We start from the raw sequence: 22,178 nt of genomic DNA, 5'->3' as shown, positions 1-22,178 counted from the left end.
TACAATTTTGTGTTTTAATATTTGTGTTTGTTTTAACACATGCTACAGGTCCCCACACGAGCTTAATCCGGCACTGATCGATTATATATATACACTTTTCTGGCATAAGGTATTCCAACGGTGTTAAGGTAATTTTGGGGTGCTGATTCCAAATCTGGCATCAGTTTTTGTCTACCACATCAGGTTGTTGAGATATCAAATATTGCATTTTCAATAAACACTGCAGAAGAAAAATATTAAATAAATGTGGATATCTACATTAAATTATATTATAAACACACTATCCTAAAAATACAGCACCGTATTTTAACACTAAAGCAGTTAACTGACTCGCAACAACTTGCAATCATAAGTGACAGAGTTAATTTCGGGTAAAATCAATGAAAATGGGGTATGCCGATAGCATAAAAATGAGATGTGATAGAGCAAATCTGAGATCAGATTTGGAATCAGCACCCTGAAATTAGTCTAGAACAGCTGCAAAAGTCCAGGCCAAAAAAAAATGTTTTTTTTGTTGACCACTCCGTCCCTCTGCCGAATCAATCTTGATCGTCCCGTGCCCACGCACCGTCGTCCTCAATGATGCAGGCGTCAGCGCGCATCACAGCGCAACGGGAACGGCACGGAGGTTGGGGGGGGGGCAAGTGAAACGCGGAACGTTGTGGTCTCAACGTTGGCTCAACGTTCACCGTCTATAATTTCGTCGACCTCAACGTCCGCTCGCGATTGACGCTCGCGTTGTCGGTTCAGGGGCGATGACGTCACACGCCATTTACCAGTGACGTCGTAGAGAGGGGGCACCGCGACGCGATGACGTCACACGCCATGTAACAGTGACGTCGGGGTGGTGTCTCGCGACGCGATGACGTCACACGCCATTTAACAGTAACGTCGGGGGGAGCGAGGCACGCGACGCGATGACGTCACACGCCATTTAAAAGTGACGTTGAAGGGGGGCCCCACGACGCGATGACGTCACACGCCATTTACCAGTGACGTCGAAGGGAGGGGGGCCCCGCGACGCGATGACGTCACACACCATTTAACAGTGACGTCGGGGTGGGGTCTCGCGATGCGATGACGTCACACGCCATTTAACAGTGACGTTGGGGGGAACGAGGCACGCGACGCGATGACGTCACACGCCATTTAACAGTGACGTCGGGGGGGAGGGGGGCGACGCGATGACGTCACACGCCATTTACCAGTGACGTCGAAGGGAGGGGGGCCCCGCGACGCGATGACGTCACACACCATTTAACAGTGACGTCGGGTGGGGTCTCGCGACGCGATGACGTCACACACCATTTAACAGTGACGTGGGGGGAGCGAGGCACGCGACGCGATGACGTCACACGCCATTTAACAGTGACGTCGAAGGGAGGGGGGCCCCGCGACGCGATGACGTCACATACCATTTAACAGTGACGTCGGGGTGGGGCCCCGCGACGCGATGACGTCACACGCCATTTAACAGTGACGTCAGGGGGAGCGAGGCACGCGATGCGATGACGTCACACGCTATTGAACAGTGACGTCAGGGGGAGGGGGGGTCCCCGTGAAGCGATGACGTAGCGCGCTGGCGCGACTTCCCGAACCGCATCGCCAACGTCGGCACGCGTGACGTCATTTATGGACGCCCCCTTGACAAGGAAACCGCGTTGTCCCATTACTTTGACTCACCACACACTGACTGACGCGGTGCAGTGCAGTTCCTGCGGCTACGTTGATTACGCAACCGCGAGTTGAATAACGAGTTGTGGACCAATGTCAATGATGCACGGCCACACCCAGCAAACATCCTCCCGTTCTCGCCCTGCGACACAAAGACGCTGTCGTGGTTGTTAGCGAGCACCTATTATTATAAAGGTGTCTCTCGCACACACAGCCTAGCGAGCGAGTTACCACTGCTGCGTTTGATTTGACAACACACACACAGACACGCACGCTGCTGCTGCTGCTGTTGGCGTAGCGAGTTAGCAAGGTTTGTGGTGCCGTGAACGTGAGCCGAATGCTTCGAAGGTAAGTTCGGGAGTTTGCAGTGTGTCTCTCATCCAGCAGTGGATTTACAAAACAGAACTGCACGTGAACACGGATAATGTTGGTGGAGCGGTGTGCGAGACGTTGTCTGCCTCGCTTTGTATGCAGAAGGGCGTGGGTTCGATCCAGTGCCGGATTAAGCTCATGCGGGGTATGTAGCATATGTTATGAAGGGGACATAAATAAATAAGTAATATTTTTTTAAAACTTGTTTTAAAACACGCTTTAATGAAATGTACCGTACGAGTAATGGCAGAACTCCACGACTCCAGGAAGTGGCCCCGAGGCTTGCCATAACCTAAGGGGATGTGGCTAATTACAGCCAACGTCAGTTGAGCGTGGACAATTAGACCCAAGCCGAAACATAACATAAAAAAAGATTGTTTAATTTATTTTTTATGATAGAATATAGTATTGTCATCAGTATGACATAAGTATACCAAACTCTTTGGTTCTTTCGGTAAAAGTCACGTAGGTATAAAATCAAATAAATCGCGACGTTTCGGGCGTATCACAAGCGTCTGTCATCAGGTGGGAAAGCATGGTCTGCTGCTGATGCAGACTGTTTTAAAGGGTTTTAAATGGGTGTAGCTTAAGGGTCATAAAGAAGTGACCGGGGCTAGTGATGTTAATGTGAGAAATTAGGCACGGAAGTGGCTATGTTAATGTGAGAGATTAGCATGATGTTAATGTGAGAAATTAGAGGGCACGGAAGTGGCTATGTTAATGTGAGAGATTAGCATGATGTTAATGTGAGAAATTAGAAGGCACGGAAGTAGCTATGTTAATGTGAGAGATTAGCGTGATGTTAACGTGAGAAATTAGAGGGCATGGAAGTGGCTATGTTAATGTGAGGGATTAGCATGATGTTAATGTGAGAAATTAGAGGGCACGGAAGTGGCTATGTTAATGTGAGGGATTAGCATGATGTTAACGTGAGAAATTAGAGGGCACGGAAGTGGCTATGTTAATGTGAGGGATTAGCATGATGTTGACGTGAGAAATTAGAGGGCACGGAAGTGGCTATGTTAATGTGAGGGATTAGCATGATGTTAATGTGAGAAATTAGAGGGCACGGAAGTGGCTATGTTAATGTGAGGGATTAGCATGATGTTAATGTGAGAAATTAGAGGGCACGGAAGTGGCTATGTTAATGTGAGATTAGCATGATGTTAATGTGAGAAATTAGAGGGCACGGAAGTGGCTATGTTAATGTGAGATTAGCATGATGTTAACGTAATATTAGAGGGCATGGAAGTGGCTATGTTAATGTGAGGGATTAGCATGATGTTAATGTGAGAAATTAGAGGGCACGGAAGTGGCTATGTTAATGTGAGGGATTAGCATGATGTTAATGTTTGAAAAGAAGGAGAGTGGCCTCCTCAGCGAGGGAGTGCAACCCAACGGGTGTAATCCAAAGGGCCTGTGAGCATGAGATATTCTAAGAGAGAGGCATAGAGAGAGACACACAGAGAGTCGAAATAACAGCTGACATGGGCAGGTTGGATGGAAACATCACAGTCAGTTAAGACTTTACCTGGTTAATAACGTCCTTCCAACGGTTGCTTAGTTTGTACCAATCCGCTCGGTTTTCTGTCAATAAAACAGGAAGTGTTAAGATGCTCAAACACCAAATAGATATCTTTTACAAGGCGTTCAGTCTGCATTAACTTGCTCTGATAATTATCATACTGAAAAGGGCATTGTCTTTGAAACTGTTCCCCGCATGCGAAGCGATATTTATCCGACGCTACAAAAGCATCCTTATCCACGCCAGTTCGATACGATACACTTCGGGGGCCGGCGGGAGGAGGGTCTGGCAAAAGAGTTGCTTTTAAATCTGGTCACGCTGTGTCACCTATTATTTACCTCGTCTTGAAATCGCTTGCTGCTGAAATGATGCACTCTTCGGAAATGCCTGGCGGCTTAATGGGTGGTGTAAGAAATAGTTCATATTTGTGTTGTTGTTTTTGTTATGCGTTGAGAGAGGAGAACGATACATTCTGTCTGCTCATTACTTATATTCTGCACAATGACACAAACTCATATTTGGAGTGATTGACTTTCAAGCAGAGTTAGAGAAGTATTGCGTACGTACGGTACATTCAATGCGTGCAGTCCCTGGCCTGATCAAAGCTTAGTTGCGTGACTGATGTGTGGTGACTATTATGCCTGTGATGGTGATCAATTGTCACGATTCAATTAATCGTGATTCATTGTTTTTGTTACTTCATACGTTGGCCCTCACGAACAATATTACGATTCATAATGACAGTACTAAACATATTGCGGGGCAAAAGTGCTTTGAGGCCACTTGAATGTTCATGGGATGTTGGCTATCAACAACAAGGCAACTCCTATGACTAATTGGGAATGGGACGCAAGCGTAGGATTGATCACCCTGTCGTTGGCCGCCTTTGGGGAGGGTGTATAGTATGAAAGGCCGAAACACCCTAGGAACCAAAGGTTCACTACTGACGATGCGCTCCCCAAATTTCACCAGGCTCACTGTTCATGAACTCTTGGAAGTGCTTGCACAAAGGATAGTAACATCTCATCCTGTGTTCTTGGAATATGATTCTCAATATATTTGTCATTAGGAAGCCACTGGTGCTATGCACTTTTAAATCATCTCCATGGAAAATTTATTTATTTCTAACTTTTTTTTGTATTTAGTTTGTTTTCCTTCCCCCACATCTCCGATTAGCGCCGTGGGCTACGTACGGTGCGAAATAATTTCAACATGCATATGAGTCAATTTGGGAAATCCAATTTTCCCCTCTAATTTTTACTTGCCATTTCGTTTCGTGCTCTTTCTCCTTCGCCGCCGTTGGTTTCACCAGCCTCAGTCGGCTTTTTCAAACTGCGGGCGGACAGACAGACGACAGCACCGTTTTCCCTCCACGTGGAGCTCGGCAAGCCACGGGGATGGAGGAGCGATACGTCGCCTCGATGGTTCTGAGCGGCGTCGGCGATGCGCTGGGCTACCGCTCCGGCACTTGGGAGTTCTGCCGCAGCGGCGAAAAAATCGCGGAGGAGCTTGCCGCCTTGGGCGGGCTGGCCAGCCTGCACCTCACCCGTTCCGGCGGGTGGCCCGTGAGCGATGACACGGTCATGCACCTGGCCACGGCGGAGGCGCTGGTAAACGCGTCCGCGAGGGCCGACGCCGTGGGCCCCGATGGACCGCTGTACCCGGAGATCGCGCGGTGCTACAAGGCGTGCATGAGTGACATGAATGGACGGGCGCCAGGTACCTTGAATTTTTTTTTAAAATAAAGATATATTTAAAAAAAATGTATTTCCCCAATTCCATCGCAATACCTTTCATGCTAACTAACGACCGTGATGCCACGTGCGAGACGTACTCGTGCGGACGTATACAGCGGCACATCAAGGACGGCAGTGACATCAACACGACGCTTGTTGCCAGGCTACAAGCGCTTTGAGGACACTGGACGTGTTATTGAATCTCAACACATTTGTCAATAACACTGCGGCCTTTAAACAGAAAGGCAATACGGTGTTACGTAATAGGTGACGATTGGGGTAATGGACCTTCTTCAACGCACATACATCAAGGGTCATTGCCACGTTACTTTGCGTTTAATAAAAAAATATATCCTTTGAAGGCCATGGTTTTGTTGATATGCGTGTCGAATTTTGTCGTTAATTTCGCTTGTGCACCACTGATCATTTAATTGTAAAGTGTTGAAGGCTAGCTAGTAGGAGGTAACGAGACAGTTACCCGGGTGGTGTGGTTTGGCTGAGATGGCAATGACACGACCACAAAAAACAAATATAGCCTGAACAGACTGTTGGGGCAAGTGCTGTTAGCGAGCACCTATGAAGGCCGGCAACAGTACACGAGGGGGGTGGGTGGCCAGCACCACGCCTGGCCGCCTTTACCTCCCAAATGGCGATATTTGCACACCGCACCAGGTACTCATTTGAGGCCGAGTCGACCTAGGAGGGGAGGCCCAGGACCGGTTCAAACACACACGCGACTCTTATCGGTCGCGAGCGGAAATCGAACTCGGCTCGCCGGGTTCATAGCGCGCCGCGCTAGCCATTGTGCCACCGCTCCCCACGACCGCACGCACGCACGCACACGCAGGTCTCACGTGCATGTCGGGAGCCCGATCGCTGCGGCCGTCCGTGCGGCTGGGCTGGACGACGCCGTTCAACCCGCACGGCGGCGGCTGCGGCGCCGCGATGCGCTCCATGTGCGTGGGGCTGCGCTACCCGTCGCCGCGCCGCCTCGCCGAGCTGGTTGCCGTGAGCGTCGAGTGCGGCCGCATGACCCACCACCACCCCACGGGCTACCTCGGGTCGCTCGCGTCGGCGCTGTTCGCCGCGTACGCCGTGGCCGGCAAGCCGGCGCGCGAGTGGGGCGCCGGGCTCATGGCCACGCTGCCGCTGGCGGCTCAGTACGTGCGCGACGCCGGCCGGGACGTCGACGAGAACATCGCCGCGTGGTGAGTGGGAAATTCATCGCACGACAGCCAAACGCGTGGCCTCTTGCGACAGCATTTGCGTAAACCGCTCTTGCTGCCATGCACCGGTGTCTCGAGTGATTTGTTTGATCCACGGATCACAGGGTGGGGGGGGGGAGCGACCACGGGGGTAGCGCCTTTCCTTTCAGGTCGCACTCCACTTCGGCATAGGCTAACAGTAGCGCGTTCGCCGCTTATTGCAGAGTTGTTCTTCCCTGTTTTTGTTGCCCTTTTTGTGACCCTTCCCCCACACTTCCGATTAGCATGGTTGGCTATGTATGGTGCGATAGAAGTTCAACATACCACTACCACTCACCGCTCATCACCACCAATGATCACCACCAGCACAACTGGCCTCCCACTCGTCACCTCCACTCGCCACTCATCGCCAACACTCGCCACCACCGCCACGACTCACCCGCACCTCCTCTCATCCCAGGAGCTACTTCGAGGACAGCTGGCGCCGATACCTGGACATTCGCGGAATCTCCGACGGCGCGAGCGAGCCCTCGTTCCCGGCCGCTCACGGCACCGTGGCGGGGCGCGACGCCTTCTACAAAACGCTGAGCCACAGCGGCTGGGCCGGCGCCAGCGGGCACGACTCCACCATGGTGGCGTACGACGCCGTGCTTTCCGCCGGCGACTCGTGGAGCGAGCTGTGCGAGCGCGGCGCCCTGCACGGCGGGGACAGCGACTCGACCGGCGCCATCGCGGCCTGTTGGTGGGGTGCGGTGTACGGTCTCGCTGGCGTCCCCGCGGGACACCACCAGCAGCTGGAGTACCGCAGCAGGCTGGAGATGGCCGGGCGCGAGCTCTTCAAGCTCGCCCGCAAAGATTGCGGCGATTCGGGGGTGGGAGTGTGAAGCGGCGGTGGTCGGTTGGTGGTTTGGTGGTGGTCACTCCGTACGATTCCTGAAAGTGAGATTTCCCCTTCGTTCACCGCTGATTTACATCGCACACTCGAAGGGGAAATTTCACTCGAGATATTTTGCGCGTCTGACTTTAATGGCGACCCGGAAAATATTGTATACATGAACCTTGCACACCGCAACCAATATTATTATAATAGTACTACCTTTTTTGCCCGTTCAAGGATGGGTGTATATTGCAGTAAATCTAATGAAAGGGGGTGGCCTCTTTTTCAGTGACGTCACGCACGGATGTAGCACTGTGCTGCGTAGATTTATTTTTTACCGTTGCATTCTGTAAAGAAACGTCATATTTGAAGCGACTTTGCGTAATAAATAATTCAGCTTGACCTCTGCGTTCGTGTAAAAATCCACCCGCATGAATATTAAGGAGGGGGGGGGGGGTGGCCCTCATGTGGAGTGACGTCACGCACGGGACGGACAGACATTTCTTGGTGAGTATAATTATCGTAGGTAATTGATATTTTGGTACATTTCCGATTCATCGCTTGTTGCAGAGTACCACGGTTCGAATCTATCGGCCATCGCGGTTATGTCTGTAGGTATATTAACCGTAAATCGGTGAGCTGGTTGATTGTTTACTTGCCGTGGGAGATTGGTGGAGGGTGGCGGAGGGGCGGTGTGTCATGTTTAACACTGAAAATAAAAGTGCAGCCTTGCATACAGTTGTGTATGTGTGTCTGGTGGTGGCCCAGCAGTAGCGTGCTGCGCTATGAATCCGGCGAACCGAGTTCGATTCCCTCTTACGGCCAACACCAATGACGATTATCTCAACCGGTCCCGGTCCTGGACCTCCCCTAGGCCGACTCAGCCTCAAATGAGTACCTGGTGCGATGTGTACGCATTGCCACTCGGGAGACAAAGGCTGACAGGCGTGGTGCTAGCCACCCACCGCTCGTGTGCAGTGCCAGCCTTTATAGGTGCTCGCTCATAGCACTTGCCCCAAAAAAGTCTATTAAGGCTATATGGGGGATCTTTATTTGTATTGGACCATACCACGCCACTCAATGCGTCACCTCAGTCAAATGTCGGTGGACTGATCATCCACTCGATCATCCACTCAAACGACTAACCGAGTGTTTTCGTGATGATCAGTTTCCCGAATACTTAATAGTTGTTGCTCGAGTATAATTCAGCCGCATGAAGAATGAATAACCCAAGTGTGAAGGGGGAGGGAAGGCGTTTATTACACTGGTCAACAAAAAAAAAATCATTTTTTTGTGGCCTGGACTTTTGAAGCTGTTTTAGACTAATTTCAGGGTGCTGATTCCAAATCTGATCTCAGATTTGCTCTATCACATCTCATTTTTATGCTATCGGCATACCCCATTTTCATAGATTTTACCCGAAATTAACTCCCGTCACTTATGATTGCAAGTTGTTGCGAGTCAGTGACTGCTTTAGTGTTAAAATATGGTGCTGTATTTTTAGGATAGTGTGTTTATAATAAAATTGTATGTAGATATCCACATTTATTTAATATTTTCTTCTGCAGTTTTTATTGAAAATTCAATATTTGACATCTCAAAAACCTGATGTGATAGACAAAAACTGATGCCAGATTTGGAATCAGCACCCCAAAATTACCTTACAACCGTTGGAATACCTTGTGCCAGAAAAAGTGTGTTGACCAGTGTTATGGTCGCTAATCACCTCTAAATGGCGGCTTGTGATTGGCTGGAGCGTCTCTGAGATTTCCCCTTTTCGCCGTGACTGCCTTTGCGGGAGGGCTTTGAAGTGGACACTGGGAAGCCAAAACATCCTCATTGGCAAGGTGCCCCACGCTGATCATCGATCGATTCCTTGAAATTGATCCTAAATCATTGAATATGCCAAAATAACTTCTGAAAAATACTTTAATGGCCCTCTTTAAAACTAACATTATTTTGAACATCGTGTGTTGTTGTGTCTAAAATGTATTGTTGTGATGAAAAAAAATTAGTTTTGAAGCATATTTTTAAGGTGGGGCACCATCTCAACGCCCCAAAAGAGACCAGCCGGCGTAGCTCAACTGGGGTAATGCATAGCAACCATCGCAGTCGATTTCAAAAATGTGGCAGAACCCTCCTGCGAAGGGGGCATGAGACTCAGTGAGGTAAACAAGCATATATGTTGTATACCTAAACTATTTGGTGAAACACCACATTGGCAGTGCTGCACAAGCACAATTAACACAAACAACTCGTTTGTCAAAAACACTGCCATATAAGGAAACATATATAACAGTAAAGACCATTGCCTGAAACGTCGCCTCACATATATTATTACATTTTAAGGCCACTGTTATTTGATGAACGCGGTTAGTAGTTTGCACGTATTTTGAACTTCTTTCGCACCGTACGTAGTCAATCGTGCTAATCCGAGGTGCGTGTTAGTGTGCAGGGGTATGCAGTTTGGTAGGGTGTGTGGTGCGTTTCCTTGAGCCGCGCTGCTCCATTGTTCTCACTCATCAGCGCTGTTCAGATATTTTGGTTTTCATTTTATGAAAAAACAATCCTCCAAGACAAAGAGCGCTATAAAGAATCAGCGCTCTACCTGGTCACGCTAAGCGAGGTCTTCCTGGTTTACGACTGGCGTTTCAAGAGGGGCTGCCACGTGGCTACGGGGCGACGTCATCGGCATGTAACTATCAGATATTTTGTTTTCATTTCACAAAAAAAATCTTCCCAAGACAAATAGCGCTATAACGAATCAGCGCTATACCCGGTCGCGCTAAGCGAGGTCTGCCTGGCGTCCTAACAGGGGCTGGCACGCGGCTTACGGCGTGACGTCATCGGCGTGTAACCAATCCACGTTCCGGGGCTCCCGCGTGGGGGTGGGGTGGAGCACCCCCCTCCCTCCCTCCCATCGTCCCCGCCCTGCCCCGCCCCGCACCACCTGCGTCATCACCGACGTCATCGTCACCCACAACCACCTCCATCACCGTCACCGCCGTTTCGTTTTTTTTATTTCACCAATTCGCGATGATGTGCGGCGGCTTCACGTGCTCGAAGAACGCGCTGTGCGCGCTCAACGTCATCTACATCGTGAGTTCGGCGCCGCTCTGCGAGGTTTTTTATTTTTATTTAAAAAAATGTTTGGGACGAAGGGCGCCCGTTAAGAACCTGGTGGGTGGTGGGTGACGTCACCGCGCTTTGTAATTCGCACTTCGCTTGGGCGTGACGGCGCGCACCCATTGGCCGCAGAGCCCGCGCGTGGTGCCCGAATGCGCGCGTCCCATTGGTCGGCGCGCCTGTGCGTTGTACGGTTTCCAACGGCGCGGCCTGCGCGCTTTAGGCCGGTGTTAAAGGGGCCGTTATTCGTCTGAACAAAAATTAAATAAACTTTAAATGTTTACACTAATTGTGACGCTAAATTAGTATCATTGGTGATGAGAGCTACGGTAGTGAGTAATGATAACCGATACATTGTTCACGGGGAGGTGTTCCTTTGTTATGGTTTAATAAAGCCAGCAGTGGGTTTCTCCCGTAAACAATCATAACTGTCACAATAATAATGATTATGTAAATCGAACGGTTATAACAATCCTTGTTCCATGAACATAAATGCTCTTATATTGACCAACAAATGTAATGTCAAACGGCAAAATGATTACCTGTACAAGTGAGTACAGTTCTTGAAGCTTTGGTGCTCATCAGCGGAATCCGATGAGCTATAATGCGCTTTCTCACAGATGTCCAGTCGACACGTAATGTCCTGTTTACAGCCCTGAGACAGTGTCTGAAATTCCACATTTCTATGGCAGATGAGTGAATCTAACCACGTGACAAACGCTGCTGGCTTCCCCACAAAGTGGTGCCGAATGTATCGACCCCGGAGGGTTGATGGGCGGAGTCAACCCCCAGGCAGGATTTGAACTCTCAACCTTAAGATTGAGAGCAACGCCTTCTTGCGACGTGGATCGTGCCTTGTTCCCACAATCAACATTTTATAATTTAACTTTGAACTTGTACGAAGTAATACGTTTTAGTAATACATTTTTAATATTGAAGGATTTGTGTCGGTACCCAAAAAGCTACTGTTCGGTAAACAATATACCATTTGAAAAAAAAAACTGGTCATCAGAACACATGTTTAAATGTAATTCCCATTAGGCCCCGTGGTATGAAGGGCAGTCGCCAACCTTTATGAACTGTCCTCTCTTTATCCTATGACGTAGGGCAATTGCCCGAAATGTCGCCTATTGTTTTATTTTAAGGATCTGTTATTAACGAATATTATTTTGTAGGTATTTTTGTTGTGCTGCACTACCAAGCGAGTATCACCAAATAATTTGTTTCATATAATATATGATCATATTTACAAGGTTTAACATTTCCCCCTTTTAGACAGAGAGAATGCATGAATGCTTTCAACCCTTATTTTAAAGCGGTAAAAAAAAAAAACTTCTTTACGCCCCATGAATTATTGCTGGAGCAACAGCTCCCGTATTGTGTGTGTACTTATCCACTGCTGATAACAGCCAACTGAGATACGGTCATTGACCAGGGTCCTTCTGGTGAGCGATTATATTTTTAAATCGGAGATGGCCCAGTTAGTTTGAGTTCTTTGGGTGACCACTGTTTCATAAGGTCCACTCAGAAACGTAGCTCTTTTTCAGAAACGGCCTGACCACAAATGATAGCTCAACGAAGTGGCTTATCATCATGTGGAAATGTATAGCAGACGAATATTCGCTGGTCTCCAGGATGGCTAACAGATGGCAGTACAGCAAGGTGTTTTTTTTTTACCTCTGTGCGAACCTCTGAGTTTTAGACCAAATACTTTCTATCTGGGCTTTCCAGAGCTCCCTCAAGTAGAGGCCCTTTTCCTAGCAGTAGCATTTCCAAGTATTTGCAGGGCTGCACCATTATCCTGTTTATAGATTCATACAAATATATGCAGTAAACCCTTGTCAATTGGATACATGGGGCTCTGGCCTTGCCGAATTATTCAATATTTCGAATTACAGTATGTACAATGGTACTCCACAGTGCCTCCTGCCCCAATATGAAAATAATAATCCAAATTTGTTTTACATAAAATATTTTCCACAAAAAGTAGCACCATCAGTAATCAGCACTGCAGGCGAAGGAGGAGGATGTGGTAGGTTCCATGTGGTAGGTGCCAGAGGTTGTGGAGGGGGGCTTAATGCACTTAGTATTTAGGATGCACTTACTGACCTGTGGACTATAAAGTCCAAAGCAACAGGTCTGCACTCACGCTCACCACGTGCACCGCCACTAGACCGAGTTATTGTTTTAGTCGTGGCGCGCGGCGTCGCTCCACGTGTATGCCGAAATCGGACCATTCTGTACGGCAATTCGGCTCATGGCGAATTACTAATACATGGTATATATATGCCGAACCGCAGCCGTGCCGAATTATCCCCAATTACGAATGATCAAATACCGAAATAATGAGATTTTACTGTATATAGATTCACACGTTCTTAGGTCGGGCTAGTCAGCAAGCGGCTTTGCCTGTCTCCGTGTTGCGCTCAAATCTGTCGCAGATCGTGGGCCTGCTGCTCATGGCCATCGCAGGCTGGGGACTGGGCTACGGCGTGGTCAACACCATCTCGCTCATCGGCGGTGTGGTCGCCGTGGCCATCTTCCTCTTCCTCATCGCCATCGTAGGGCTCGTGGGAGCCATGAAGCACCATCAGGTGCTGCTCTTCTTCGTATCCTCCACTGTTGGCAGCGGGGTGTGCGGGACACGTGAAATGCCTGTGGGCCCCCTTTGCCGTTGCCGTAGCCGATTTGTGCTGGGACCGTGCAAGAGCCAGGCCGACGTGGAATAAACTTTTCAACTAAACTATTTTCACGTGACCAGGTAAGGCCCACTGAGCTATACAGCTCTTTTTCAGAAACGACCTGGTCATAAATGATAGCCCAAACGAAGTGGTTTATCATCATGTGGAAATTTAAAGCAGCCAAATACTCTAAGCCAGTGGTTATTAACCTGGGGTGCACTCACCCTTTGGGGGTGTGAGATGCCCTTTCTGGGGGTGTGAGGCATGCCAGATTTGTTTCGAAGGTAAATCATCGAAACACAAATTAAACACGGGCACGCGAGTACAACTACTTTGTTTCATCAAACCTACATTATAATGTTTTGAACGATTGAGAACCAAAGGGGCGTGCAAGGCTGCAGAAAAGGTTAAGAACCACTGCTTTAAGTGCATGTTTATAACTGTGGAGGGAAAAACCAGAGGACCCGGACAAAAATCCACGTGACCACGGGGAGAACATGTATACTCCAAATATACATTCGTTATGGTCAGAATCCAATCTCTGACTTCCTGTATACCAGGCGAGGGAGTTAACAATTCGCCACCACGGCACCAGGTTGTTTTCCCACTGCAGAAACCTCACAGTATACTGACTGATGACACCTGACCCCGCTAGCTCCTGAGACAGATTCAGATGCCAGCATATCACGGTTTAGTTCCGGCTCTGCACGGCACATAGACAATGGAAAGCCGCCCGTACTGTGAGTCCCCCCCACTGTCTTGGCTCGGATGTGCCATTATTATTAAGGATCGTAGTTTGCAAAAAATAAATTCACGCCATTCGTAGTATGAGCTGGCACCAGCTTGCCCCGCCATCGTATTAGTATGTCAGTAATTTACCCTCCAATTGTATAACAACAAGATCCCTCAGATCCTCTGGTACCGGTCTTTTAGTCGTCCCCAAAGGTCAGGACCAAAACCTAGGGAGAAGCGGCTTTTAGTGTTTACAGTCCTCGCCTGTGGAACATCCAGCCAGGGTATTTGAGGGCTTCAGAATCATTAAGCACTTTTAAAATAAATCTAAAAACGTATTTTTTAAACTTGCTTTTAATTAGGATGTTCTTAATGTGTTATTTGTATTATGTCTTCGCTAGAAATTTGTTACGTGATTTATTTTGCCTACAATTTCACTTTTATTGTTCATGCACTTTGTATTGAATTTTTTTTTTGCACGAATAGTGCTATAGAAATATAGTTTGATTGATTTAGATATATTTTCGGTTGGTAAAATATGATATTACCTTTATTTATTATATTTACAAAAGATACATTTTCTGTAATATTTTGTTTTCAAAGAAACAAAACTATGAACTGTCGTAGTTTAGTGGTACACATGACTAAACGCTCCTTTGTGGCTCCCGTGGGTCACGTGATTGCCAATGAAGCTGTACAGCCCAATTGGCAATTGCTCCATAAGCTTCGAATGTTTGAATTGTTTCAAATATTTTCACGTAAATGATTTTATCTCCCGTTGCCTGCAACAACGCGTAGCACGTTTTCTACCAGACATAACAGTTTCATCGAGATTGCTTGTTGCTTTGTACGTTATGCCTCTTACAGCTTGGCACTAATGTCCTTTCTTTGAACCACATTGCAAGCGGTATTTTCTTTAACAAGAACGCTCGCAGTACATCGTCATCCTGTTTTTGCTGTTCATCGTACAATTCAGCGTGTCTTGCTCCTGCCTCGCCTTCAACAGTTCCCAGCAGGTACGGCGGACACTCCACACCGTCTTCACACTTGAATCATTCGTAAAGTGGGATTTGGGATTTTTATTGGCGCCAAGGTGACGATATGTTATGTCCCTTGCCTGGTATACAGAAGGTCATGGGTTGAATCCCGACCCTGAAGCCTGCTGTATATTTGGAGTTTGCATGTCTCTCTCCCCGTGGTTGCGTGGATTTTTCTCCGGGTCCTCCGGTTTTTCCCTCCACATTTAAAAACATGGAGTATTTGGCCGCTGTAAATGTCCTCATGATAAGCCACTTTGTTGAGCTATAATTTGTAGCCAGGTCGCTTCTGAAAAGAGCTATAGTGCTCAGTGGGCCTTACCTGGTAAAATAAAAAAAAGTTAAATAGTAATTTGTAACGTGTCCAATTTTTGTTTACTTTTCGGGAGAGAGAGGGAGGTGGAATAATTTAACTGGCCCCAACAGTTGCCAGAGCTCTGTGGTCCTATATTTGCATGTTTGGCAAAATCCGTGATTGAGTGCTCTTTGAGTATCTGTAGAAAGCTCACGCGCGCGAGGGGCGTTACACCCAATCCACCCCCCCCCCCCCGTACATTAACGGTGTGAGAAAGTCGGGAGGTCGTCGTGTGTGGCTCTCTCGGTATGTCGCGGAAATCGCGCACGTGTTTGGCCCCGCGCAGGAGACGTTGCTGAAATATGGCTGGAAAAATCTGAGCAACAGAACGGTGGGCGACTTGGAGAAGAAGTTGGACTGCTGTGGGTTCTTTCAGCAGAAGCTCACGGAGTGCTTGGCGGTGAGCAATGTGATATCTCTCCCCAGCGACACACTGCCATAGTTACAGACTTACATCGAACTCATGTACATGACCCGTGTGCCAGTGGTAATTTGATTCGCGTTTTTTTTTATTTTAGCCATTCTCTTTGGCTAGTCGGCAACAGTGTAAAACTAAAATTAGTCCACTAATTGAATGTTGGAGTTAGAGTCGTGGAATTCTTTGCCCATCCCCCCAATATTGTTGAACTCGGTATGTACTTTTATACACGTAGGTAGTCAGACGTCCTCAGACGAACAGACTTTGTTATCCATGCTGAGATGGTGGGGATACATTCAGTTTCATAGCAAATTGCTGACTTATTCTATGAATAATCCATATTTTCTACAATTGTGCGCACCTGCAAAATTGACACTCGTGTGCTATGAGGTTATTTTTTTAAAATATGAACTGCGAGATCTAAATTTGTGGAGTTGTCCTGGGCACTGTGTACACCGTGTACACGATAGCCTTCCCGTGCAGGTGCTCGTGATGACGAGATGGTGCCAAAGAACACACCGTGGGAACTCCCTGCATGTATGTGAGAGTAGAGTAAAACCCCGGCTAGCCGGATTTTGCATTTAGCCAAAAAAGCTGGACCAATGCTGGCTAACTAAAATGCATTCTTTCATGTATTTTTTTATACAAGAACATAGTCAATATTTTTGTTTACATAATATACTTTCGGTTGTGCTTTGGAATATGTTTTGTCACCTACCATGTGTCATAAAATGCATGAGAACATCTTGGATTTTGTGTAGTGTATAAAATACGTAATTCAAGTGTATTAAATGTACGTTAGTGGTGGGAGAGGGTGGTGGAGGATGGCGGGGAGGGGGCGAATAGGGGATGGGCGGGAGGGGCAATATGGGACGAGGTGGGGGATATGGGATAGTGGGAAGGGATGATGGGGGAGGGCGGGCGGAGGGGGATGCGAGATGGTTGGGAGGGGGCGATAGAGGAGGACTGTGAAGTGGTGGGTAAAGGTCATAGGGGAGGTCTGAGGTGGATGGAGGGGGGGTGATGCAGGTACCTCCAGATATAATTTCTGTATTGGGCATGATACACTACTCACACTACTATGTGTATAACCTGGTACTGTACACAGTATACAGAGTTTGCTGTTGATTTTTTTGTAGGTTGATATTCAATGCAAATCAGAGGGTTGCCAGATTTTTTGCCTAACCAGACCGGTACTCCCCCTCTGTGTGTGGCCATCCTCACAGGCTTGCCAGGAGAAACAGTCTTGTAGCAACTGCGGCACGCTGATGTTGAATCACGCCAAGGAGGCCCTGCAGATCTGCGGAGGAGTTGGACTCTTCTTCAGCTTTACGGAGGCGAGTCAACCTGGGTCACTCACTCAACCCCACTGGCAGAGCCGGATTGGCCCATGGGTTAAGCGACGGCTTAAAAAGTGCTAAGAAGTGTTAGGAAAAAGGGAGAATGCCAGATATGTTACCTGTTTTATATATATGTGTGTTGTTTTATTTTAAGGTACTTATGAATTTGTTGAGTTTTCTGCGGGTGGAAAAAAATAGCATTCCCCTGCTTCAAGATGGTTCACCAAATGGGAAACGGCCACTGGTAGTGTGTTGTCATAATCGTCTCTGTCACCATTGTCATCATCGTAAGCATCATCATTTTATTCATCATCATCATGGTAATAGAGCAGCAGATTACCTTTATATAATGGTTACAGGGGCAGCTGTGCATCTAACATTGATGAATATCCAAGGACTGGTGAATGACAGACCAAGACTGACACTGCTCATGTTTTCAATTGTTGTTATCCTCACGCGCAGCGTCTGATGCCAGCACTTTTGTTTTCAGAATTATCGTGAATGTAATTGTCGGGTCTTTGAGGTCACACTAGTTGGAGTTGATCTGCCTTTGTAACGCTTTCCAACTTGGGTTAAAATCATTTTTGATTAGTTCCGTCCATATGGGCATCTGTCGATCCAGCCTTCTTTCTATAATGGGGGGTGGCACTATAACTCTTGTAAAGATTATCTATTGTGAACCAACCTGCAGTCTAAAGTTGTGTTGCTATTAGGGACTTCGCCTATTGAAAACTAGCCAGATTGATCACTGATCAAAAGGTGGCCCAAACCTTGGAGACACAAACCACAAACCAAGAGGACTATTGGAAATACGTGCAAACGGATTTTGCTCTGAGAGCTACCCATCATCAGATTCATGCTTCCGAAGACAAACGTGTGTTGGAAAGACATGAAGTTTTTTGGGTTAGATCGCGTAAATATAGATGTGTTGTTCAATCCGCCACCACCCAACAGCCAATTAGTAAGGTTTGTCACGTAAACAGAACATGCCAATTCGTTACTAGTTCAGCACATCTAGCACTCAGCCTACATGTTAAAGTGGCTCACGATCCACGCGCGACCATGATTTTTCGCCAACTTGGCTTTAAGTGTTTGGAATTGTTTTTCGACCTCCACTTGAAGACACCCGTGGTGCGATTGCGTAACCTGCTGCCGCGTGTTCCGTCCGTGTGTGCGCGCTGTCGCTCCGGCAGATCGTGGGAGTGTGGCTGGCGGCACGCTTCCGCAACCAGAAGGATCCTCGCGCCAACCCGAGCGCCTTCCTCTAGGGCAGGGCCCCGGATGCCGTGCGATTGCGGGCCCGGGTTTTGACGGTGGACTAAGCAGCGCGTGTCACCGTGAGTGTGGGAGCCATAATGTGTGCGTGCGTGCGGGCGTGTGTGCGAGGTATGTATATGTACGTTGGGCTTCTTTCGCACCGTATGTAGCCAACCGTGCTAATCGGAGTTGCGGGGCGAAGGACAACAAACCGAAAAACAAAAAGCAGTTCGAAAGAAGTTCGTTTTCAAACTGGTGGAGAATGATCGAGCATTGCTGTGGTTAATATTCGTCGCTTGCAACGTTCGAACGTCACTCCGGCCCGCCTCCCCCTCTCTTCCCCCCCCCACCCCGCCCCCCACCCTACTTCCCATCCGTCCATTTATCTCTCCAATATTCGCGTGGAGAAAAAAAAGTAAAAAAACCCCTAGAGATATTCTTTCCAACGCACAAGCACGAGAAGCTGAAACGCGTCGTGTTGGTGAGAGGTGTAACGCACCGCGTGAATTTCCCCCGCATCACTTTTGCTGTCTGCCTATAATGCTGCCTACACACCACTGTACTTTTTGTAAATCCGACACGGCCGCAGTGATTGCACCGAGGGTACGCTCGTGTTGTGTGGTTTCTTTTTTTAGGATATTCGTAGTGGTTATACAGGGTGTCCGTGAAGGTGTAGTGCATTTAAAAAAAGAGTTGTAATGACAGCAGGTTTGTCTAGGTCATTGAAACCCAAACAAAGGCAAAGATACCCCGTATAGCCTTCACAGACTGTTGGGGCAAGTGCTGTTAGCGAGCAGCACCTATGGAGGCCGGCACGGCACACGAGGGGCTGGGTGGCCGGTACCACCCCCGTCTGCCTTTGTCTCCTGAATTGGCGATGTTTACACACCGCACCAGGTACTCATTTGAGGCCGAGTCAACCTCGGGGAGGTCCACGTCTGGTTCAAATAATGGTCACACACACGCAGCATTGTGAAAATTCCATCACACGGGTCTCTCACCTCATCCCCCACGTGTTTACCATGACGTTGGCAACACACTTGGTATCGAGATTTCAGAGAATCCCAGGTGTTGGAGAGTATCCCGGCTGTGTGATTGTTACAAAAACTTCTGTTCTGTTACCTTTTTAAAGTCACACGAGCATTATAATTTAACAAGAAAATTGTACGCGGAATATGTTGACGGTATTTTAACTACGGCGTTCAAACTGCCATCTGTAGTTTATTAATATCTTGATGAGCAACCCTCCGTGAGACATTGTCAACATCCTGTCGTTCGAGGCTTGCTGGATGTCGCTGGTGTAATTCGTCACCCACTTGCTTTCTTTCCAACTGCTCAGTTACCCAGTGGTGATGTCTGTACCCGGAAGGAGAAGCTGTGTTGTTTTAATTTGTAATTCCGTTGCACCTGAAAGCAGTTCTGTGATATCTCCTTGTTCTCGAACACGGGGTGATGCACCGGTTTTGCCGGAGTCACGGATTGGCTCTTCGTGGCACTTTGAATAAAACAAAAGACAAAAAAAAAACCTCGTACTATTTATATCGAGATGAATTCTGATTGTGTGATTGTGCGGTCATGTATTCAGAAATCAGAATATTTATTTATACTGGAGGAATCCGATGCGCTATGAAGCCTTTTTTCATAGATATCCAGTGGTATTGATCTGGTGTTCCTTTGGAATACTTATGGTTACATAGCAAGTCGTATTAAGCGTTGTGCACATTCATACGGCTCTTCAAACTTCAGCCGTACATTTCCACGTTGGGTAGTCGAGCAGGTCAGTTTGAAGGTAACGGTGCGATAAATAATTGATTTGTGGGTGCAAGACTTAACTTCGCCACGGCACGTACGCTGAGCGGTTATTCTGGCACTGTTTCTGCTGCGATGTATCCGTAACGTGGCGAATTTGTAAAGATCGCTGTGGAGAGAAAGGGAGAAAACAAGTAACACTTTGGTAATGCTGCGAGGGATTGACACCGGCGTCTGTTATCGCCGAAGATTTAAGGGAAAGAATTAAATGTTTGAATAATCAGGGCCATGTAGAAGGATGTCTGTCCGTGGGGCTTCATGCGTGCGTGCGTGCCCTTGTGTAGGGCAGGGTGACACGACCGAGCTGAAACACGTTTGCTGCAGATGTTTGCGGTTCGAGGCTGATGGTCGCCCTGGTTAATGCTGCGGGTGTATTAACCATAAATGATAATAATTCTTTTAAACTAATTTTTTTGGTTAAATTCGCACTAGGCCTCAAAGCGCTTTGCAGAACGCCTGTTTAGTTATGGAGAAAGCCTGTTGTAAAAACAGGTCAGTTTTTAAGACGTGATTTAAACAGTGTAACAGACTCCGATACCCCCATGGACCCAGGAAGGGAATTCCACAATTGCGGAGAGCCTGGCTACACAAAGCTCCGTTTCCCACAGAACAAAGTCTGGTCTTTGGAATAATTAATATTGAGGAGACCACAATCAGCAGATCTAAGTTTCCGCAGTGGAATATCAAAGTTCAGCAGATCGGTGAGATGTTTAGGAGCCAACCCATTCAAGGCTTTCAACGTAAGGAATAGATACTGGTCTGCCTCACAGTTAACGTTCAAAAGATCCCGCGCCGTTATTTTTGATATGGAGTAGGCCACGAGTGCCCGGGCCTTGCGATCCCAGTTTGCTCGAATTTTACTTGTTTGGGAAGAAAATCCACAACGGTTGCATCGTGCCCCCCCCACCGCCCCCGGCAGGCTGGTGCTGCTTACATCTTACGTCACGTAGGGAGGACTGCCAAGTTGGGTACCCCAACGAATGGACTGTTGCACGGCAATGGAATGAATTGTCGGGCTGAGATGCGATGCAAGCCGCTGTACTCTTGAGATGCTGAGGTGTTTTAAGCGAGCGCCGCTGTAACATGCAAATACTTATCCTACGGTTCGCGGACAATTGTGGATGCGTCGAGGTCTCAGGATGCGAGTCTCCGATGCAAATTAAAAGTCGTAGCGGATGAATCTTGCTTCAGTTACCATCGTTCAGTATTTTTTGTTCAGCGTAGTTAATAAAACAAAATATTTGCGTTTGGCCGCAATATGAAACCTCCTCGTTGACAGGGCCAATCGCTTCTTATCGTGAACGGTGTTGCGTTTTCAAAGTAGCGATGGTGTGTTCACTGAAAGTAATATATGTGAATTGTAAAACGGGAAAAAAACAATGAAATTTGGTATTTACAACCGATGTTTTTGTGCGCTGTTTCTTTCTTCCGCGAATGGGGCTCTGTGTGTTGTGACCGCGCGGAGACTCTTAAGCAACGTCAAATCGACGTAGAACCGGCACTTAATTTCTCGGTTGAGCTGTCATTTGTGATAACCACGTCGCTTTTGAAAAACAAGCTATGTAGCTCAGTGGGACTTACCTGGTAAAATAAAATAAAACGTTGAATATGCTTGTTTGTGGAACGCTGCTTGGCTGAGTGACAGCAACACCGTGCCGCGCAATGTTGTTTTACTTCATGGACATTTGTGCCATCGTCATCATCATGTGCATGCCCCTCGGGACGGAGCAGTCCCCACAAGCCACCAACCAGGCAGAGCTACATTTTTTTAAAGGCTTCAATCAAGAGTTGGCAACTCCAACAATGTGTCCTGATATTCAAGAATCTTAATTTTTGTTTACATAGCGGTGAATGGTCGCGCCTTTAGTGGCTACGGACGTGATTTGAGACCCATTACGTGCAACATTTACATTGAAAAGCATCGATTTGCCACGATTCAGTGTATGTATTGCGAGCTTACGAGTTGATTAACCTGTGCACAATTTGCACAAACAGTGTTCTGCTTCACGTCGGAGGAACCTGGAGCATCTGGAG

The 22,178-nt window shown here is 47.7% G+C and overlaps 2 protein-coding genes across 2 annotated transcripts; both read left to right on the top strand.

The window, feature by feature from the left end:
- Nucleotides 1–1,618: 1,618 nt before the first annotated feature.
- On the top strand, nucleotides 1,619–8,147 carry ADPRH (ADP-ribosylarginine hydrolase). The gene is made up of 4 exons (XM_078866037.1): nucleotides 1,619–2,022; nucleotides 4,884–5,290; nucleotides 6,155–6,515; nucleotides 6,973–8,147. The coding sequence occupies exons 1-4, from the start codon at nucleotides 2,012–2,014 to the stop codon at nucleotides 7,394–7,396; spliced, it is 1,203 nt and encodes a 400-aa protein (XP_078722163.1). The 5' UTR covers nucleotides 1,619–2,011; the 3' UTR covers nucleotides 7,397–8,147.
- A 2,193-nt stretch (nucleotides 8,148–10,340) lies between these two features.
- On the top strand, nucleotides 10,341–21,755 carry LOC144938220 (tetraspanin-31-B-like). The gene is made up of 6 exons (XM_078866036.1): nucleotides 10,341–10,488; nucleotides 12,957–13,124; nucleotides 14,864–14,944; nucleotides 15,607–15,720; nucleotides 16,965–17,075; nucleotides 18,272–21,755. The coding sequence occupies exons 1-6, from the start codon at nucleotides 10,426–10,428 to the stop codon at nucleotides 18,344–18,346; spliced, it is 612 nt and encodes a 203-aa protein (XP_078722162.1). The 5' UTR covers nucleotides 10,341–10,425; the 3' UTR covers nucleotides 18,347–21,755.
- The last annotated feature ends 423 nt before the right edge of the window (nucleotides 21,756–22,178 follow it).

The sequence above is a fragment of the Lampetra fluviatilis genome, chromosome 21, assembly GCF_964198595.1.
Source record: "Lampetra fluviatilis chromosome 21, kcLamFluv1.1, whole genome shotgun sequence".
In the NCBI taxonomy this organism is placed as follows: Eukaryota; Metazoa; Chordata; class Hyperoartia; order Petromyzontiformes; family Petromyzontidae; genus Lampetra; species Lampetra fluviatilis.
Note: the sequence above shows the minus strand (reverse complement) of the source record. Positions and strands in the feature narration are given on the sequence as shown.